Source organism: Pelophylax lessonae (genome assembly GCF_965119305.1).
Source record: "Pelophylax lessonae genome assembly, chromosome: 7".
In the NCBI taxonomy this organism is placed as follows: domain Eukaryota; kingdom Metazoa; phylum Chordata; class Amphibia; order Anura; family Ranidae; genus Pelophylax; species Pelophylax lessonae.
The window spans coordinates 32,486,029-32,491,588 of NC_138774.1; the positions used below are offsets into that span (position 1 = coordinate 32,486,029).

Genomic DNA, 5,560 nt, shown 5'->3' on the forward strand with positions numbered 1-5,560 from the left:
CTACAACAGCAGGAGGAGGAGGGGAGGGCGGTCACTGACACAGAAGCAGACAGGCAGGGAGAGAGGGGGGAGAAAGGACAAAGGAGGACAGGAGGGCTGCGAATGACAGAGGCATGTAAACTGACCCCAGTGTAAGGGCTCAGCAGCCATGGTATAGCGTGGTCAGTTTACAGAGGGGAGGACATAGCCAGGCAGGATCAGCCAGGTATTTCAGGTGATACAAGGGGCCAAATTACACAGCAAAGCACTGTGCTGTATAACATGCATTAAGGAAATGAATCACTTTTTTTTTTTTTTAGTTTAGGTTACCAAATGCTATGCTTTAAAAATAAATGCTGCTGTCTGCTCTTTACAAATAAATACTCAAAATAAATATAATGACTAAGCCCATCCCCTTCATTACATTGTTGAAAAGGGGTGGAGCATGGGTGACCTTAAAATGATGCCCCCCCCCCCCCGAAAAAAGTTCTGCGGACGCCCATGGTTGAGATACCTTGTAACCAAGATCATTGACACTTTGGGGTTGATTTACTAAAGGCAAATAGTCTGTGCACTGTTAGTGCGGTTTCTCTAGATCTGAGAGGAACATGCAAGGAAAATTAAAAAAAAAACGCATTTTTGCTTGCATTTGATTGGATGATAGAAAGAAACAGAGCTTCCCCTCTGATCTAGAGCAACTTCACTTGTAGTGCACAGTATATTTGCCTTGAGTAAATCAACATCCTGTTTAGTTCATTCCAATGACCATTCCTTATTTACTAAATCTAAAGTCACATTTGTTTGTTCTATTTGGGATTTAGCTGGTTTGTAACCAAACAGGTCCATTGCCTCTTTGCAGGTCTGTTGAATCGGTTCCACAAATGTAAAGTTCAGAGCAGTTCTCCATTTTTGAACAACTTTTGAAGAGTCTCTTGAGAATGGCAGGAATCCTTTTTCTGCTAACTCCTTATGGGTGATATTGTAAACCCACTGTTCCAGGTCTTTGGTTGGATGGAGACCAGCAAAATTGGTTGGATGGAGGCCAGCAAAATTGTAAATCTTTTTAACGTTCTTAAGAGGTTCATTAGAAAGGTCCTCGTGTCGAATTACCATGTATCGCCCTTGCAACTCCTCAGCTGCTTTAGCCACATTGTTGATGTCAACCTGAGATTTGCAAATCTTCTCCATAACCCTGCTTATTGCAATATTTGTTTTTCCTTCATTCTTAAGTACAATCTTATCATCAATTTTGAGATTGAAGTTTGTCCTTGAAAAAGCAATAGCCCGAGGGTCCCTTACAAGGTGCAGAATACGAAGATCAAGAGCAGGGTCTCGGAAAAGGGGAAGCAGTACAGAAAGGTCTAAAATCCGGACTGTCTTCATCACCACGTGGCTGTATGTCTTGCATGTTTCTGCTATTTTATCCAGGGAAGTATTCCCGCAATGGTGGAAGCACTTCAAGCGGTCATAGTCTTCAGTAGGCATAAAGGCTGAACAAGCTGGTGGGGTGCAGAGCGCTCGACTTTCTGCAAAAAATGATAATTCAGAAACAAGTTTTCCACCTTTAGGAAGATAGTGATGAATAGGGGACACATCACAGATGAAAAGTGATCGTAGAAGGTCTCTTAAGGGAAAATGTAGCAGCTCGGAACTTTCACCCGGGAGCTTCATCCAGATGGAATGTCCAGGCTCAAAGAAGTAAAAGACATCATTGTGATGGTTGAAGATCTGTCCAAGGAATGAAGAACCTGATCTCCAGGATGATACAACAAGGAGGTGGACAGGTTTGTTTTTGGGAGCAGAGTGTGGTGAGCGTGTAAAGAAGGGAGTTTTGTTATAAAGAAATTGGGATAGAGAAAAAAAAAATAGAGATACAGAGAGTATGAAGAAATGTTTAAGACGTGGTGACATCATCAGAAATCAAGTAAGAATGTGGAATGACCAGGGATGACCGGGAAGTCTAAAATCCAATGAGAGGTGAGAAACAAGAGCTGTAAAAGAGAGTCGAAAATGATAAAGATTAGTAATTGGGAAGTACAGAAGATGAATAACTATAACCAATTACTGTATAGAATATGTAAAGCCAAAATGTTTTTGTTTTGGATAAAGTTGAGAATTACCAATTATAGAATATGTCCAGCCAAAACCTTTTTTTTTTTAGTTTTCGATAAAGTTGAGAAGAAACTAATTATAGAGTTATGTGCAGCCAAAAGTTTTTTTTTTATAAAGTAAAATTTTTATTGTGTACTTCAGCAAGAAAAGAAATCCTACAAAAAAGGGAATAATGATACAATACTCAAAGGTTCAGCCTTTAACTACCTCCAGACCGCCCACCGTGTATTTACGTTGCTAGTTTATCGTTAAATACCGGTGGTATGGCAACAGATAGCTGCCATAACCCCGGTATTTCTCTATGCGACGGGCGGTCCTCTTTCATATAAAAGTGGTCTCAGTGGCGTATTCGCCACAGGATAACTTTTACGGGCGGCGGGAGAGGCGTCCACCCTCGTCCCGCCACTTCCCAGTCGTTTTCCCCACTTCCCGGAGCAGTCAGTAGCGAGGAAAATGATCCGGTCCTTCCGGGTCCCAGGCAGAAATTCGAGCGAGGGCAAGATGGCCCCCACTGGACTCTATGGCCTTCTGCCCAACCTCGCTTCTGCCCAACGTCCTTAACCACTTAAATACCGGGCTCTTTCACCCCCTTCCTGTCCAGGCCAATTTTCAGCTTTCAGCGCTGTCACACTTTGAATGACAATTGCGCGATCGTGCTACAGTGTACCCATATAAACATTTTTATCATTTTTTCACACAAATAGGGCTTTCGTTTGGTGGTATTTAATCACCGCTGGGTTTTTATTTCTTAGAAAAAAAAAAAAGTTAAAAGACAGAAAATGTTTAAAAAAAAAGTGTTTCTTATTTTCTGTGAGTAAATTTTGAAAATAAATAATTATCCTCCTTCTCTGATGTGCGCTGATGAGGCGGCACTGATGGGCACTGATAGGCTGCACTGATGGGCACTGATGAGGTGGCACTTATGGGCACTGATGAGGTGGCACTTATCAGGTGGCACTGATGAGGAGGTAATAATATGCTGCACTAATGGTCACTGATAGGTGGCACTGCTATGCTGCAGAGAGGGATCCAGAGTGATGCTGGCTGAGTGGAGCTGCTGGGCAGAAGGCAAAACAGTATCGTGAGTACTTAAGATCTGCCCAGGGGTCTGCCTAGGAAAGGGGAACACTCCAGAAGGTCAAGGGGATCCAGGAGCCAGCTAACCAGTAGTTGTGGCAGTGAAAGAGGGTGCCAAGTCTTAAAGCCCTGAAGATAGGGAAGTGAAAGGGGGTGCCAGTGTTGGCCCTGAAGCATTCAGCAGTACAGCCAAAGTGTACAGTCAGTTACCTCAGGAAGGAGTACCTCAGGGAGCTAAAAAGGACTTCATTAGACAAAGGCAAAGTCACAGTGTCAAGTCAGCTTTACCAGGCATTCAGCCAGCGTTAACCAGCGTCAAGTCAGCATTAACAGGCATCTGGCCAGCGTTAGCCAGCGTTAAGCAGCATTTTCTAGAGTCCTTGCCTAATTGTGCATAGTTCAGTTGTTGGGGTATCCCACTCATCCTTTCTCCCATGCAAGTTCCTAAATAAACCAAAAAAAAACAAAGATACTGGACTGGTTCTTGTCTTACTGCTCACACTTGGAGAAACATGTTTAAACGTACAGGTGGTCCCCGAGTTACAAACATCCAACTTACAAACGACTCCAATTTACAAACGGAAGGAGACAACAGGAAGTGAGGAGAAATCTACCCCTAGGAAGGGAAATTCACTCCTGTAAGAGTTCCCATGGGAAAAAAGGAGTCTCCACTGGAGCTTTATCACCAATCCTTGTTTCCACTACAACCCAAAACTTTCAAAATCCAATTGTCACAGGGACAGAAAGTGAGGTGAAATCTTCTGAACAGGGGTACAGACAGCAAAACAAATGGTACAGGGGTGTTAACCCTTCCTTATGCTATCCAAAAACTTCAAAATTATTCTTTTGACTGGGGCTACACTTAAAAAATTTACCTTTTCCGACTTACAGACAAATTCGACTTAAGAACAAACCTACAGACCCTTTCTTGTTTGTAACCCGGGGACCGCCTGTACTTTTGTTGCACCCGGTGACCCAGGTGGACCCACAGCCAGCACCTATGCTGGGAATTCTGCTACATCTGCAAATGACGAAATGCGTTAGACGGGACCTAAATTCCTATGCAAGCACGCTACCAGCCCAGGCCATCTTTGAAATTATTTGTTTGGAAGCCGATTTTATTCTGATATTTTGTAAGTACATTTCAAATAAACTCTTTGTTGCCAATTGTACATACTTCACCATGGGAGTTTTTTATGTGCTTAACATTTTGGCGAACTCCATGCAATTGTGAGGTTGCGATTCTAAATCTAGTACCATGTGAAGGTTATCCTGAATTGTGTCACCGGACATCCAGGGCTTATATGAGGATTCCCCTTATGATTATCACTACTCTCTGAATTTTATCTTTTAGTCCGTTTTCTATCCATTTACAAACCGATCTTTCCAAGCCTGTAGACTTTCCCTTACACATTAGCCGTGTGTGGGGAACTGTGTCAAACTTTTTTGCAAAATCAAAGTTTTCTACGTCCACAGCCACCCCTCTGTCCAAGGTTTTACTTACCTCCTCATTAAAAGAAATTAGGTTTTTTTGACCAGGCCATTATTTGCAATTCGGCACTGCGTTATCTTAAAAGAAAATTGCGTGGTTGTGCACACCGTACCGAAATAAAATTGATGTCCTTTTTTTCCCACAAATAGAGCTTTCTTTTGGTGGTGTTTGATCACCTGTACGATTTTTATTTTTTGTGCTATAAACAAAAAAAGAGCGACAATTTTGAAAAAAAAAAATATATATTTTTCACATTCTGCTATATAACATTCCCAAAAAAAAAAAAAATGACCGACGTTTTGTGCAGCTGAGCCAGCCTGCCACAGTAAAACTGCAGCAGGCAGTCGGAAAGTGGTTAAAATTATTTTTTTTCTAGCAACACGAGAAACACATGAGAATAAAAATGCAAATTATCGATAAGGCGATATTTATTGGTACAGCAGTGCCAGGCTAATGACAGCTTCCAAGTTTGTCAGCTGGGTCCGGTGAACACACACATTGACGGGAGTCAGACTCGACTGTACTGTGTGCGCCTGTTCCTCTGGAGGCGGACAGCCATTCCTGCAGTTGTGGGCTTCCCCCCATGGCCCAAGTGGCCTAACAGCAGAGCAGGGTCGACAGGCGCTTGCCACCTGCTAAGTTCGGCGGTGGGCTGCACATGGGGTGCTAATGCTTGGCTAGGGCTGGTAAAAGGGCCTACATGCTCAGACCTGACCTTTTTTACTAATAATATATTTGAAGAATTTTTTGGGGTGTGTCCTACTATGTTTTGCAATCTGTCGTTCATTTAGAATTTTTGCGTCCTTGATTTCCCTTTTACATTCTGTTATATTTTTTGTGACAATTAAACAATGATAGTGTTCCCTCATTTTTGTATTTCTTTTCTTATTAGTAATAGCT

The 5,560-nt window shown here is 42.4% G+C and overlaps 1 protein-coding gene across 1 annotated transcript; it reads right to left on the minus strand.

Annotated features, from left to right (window-relative positions):
• Window positions 1-732: 732 nt before the first annotated feature.
• Window positions 733-1,893, minus strand: LOC309560797 (carbohydrate sulfotransferase 6-like; the record flags this gene model as incomplete). Its single annotated transcript, XM_082264471.1, has 1 exon — window positions 733-1,893. The coding sequence occupies one exon, from the start codon at window positions 1,891-1,893 to the stop codon at window positions 733-735; it is 1,161 nt and encodes a 386-aa protein (XP_082120597.1).
• Between the last annotated feature and the right edge of the window lie 3,667 nt (window positions 1,894-5,560).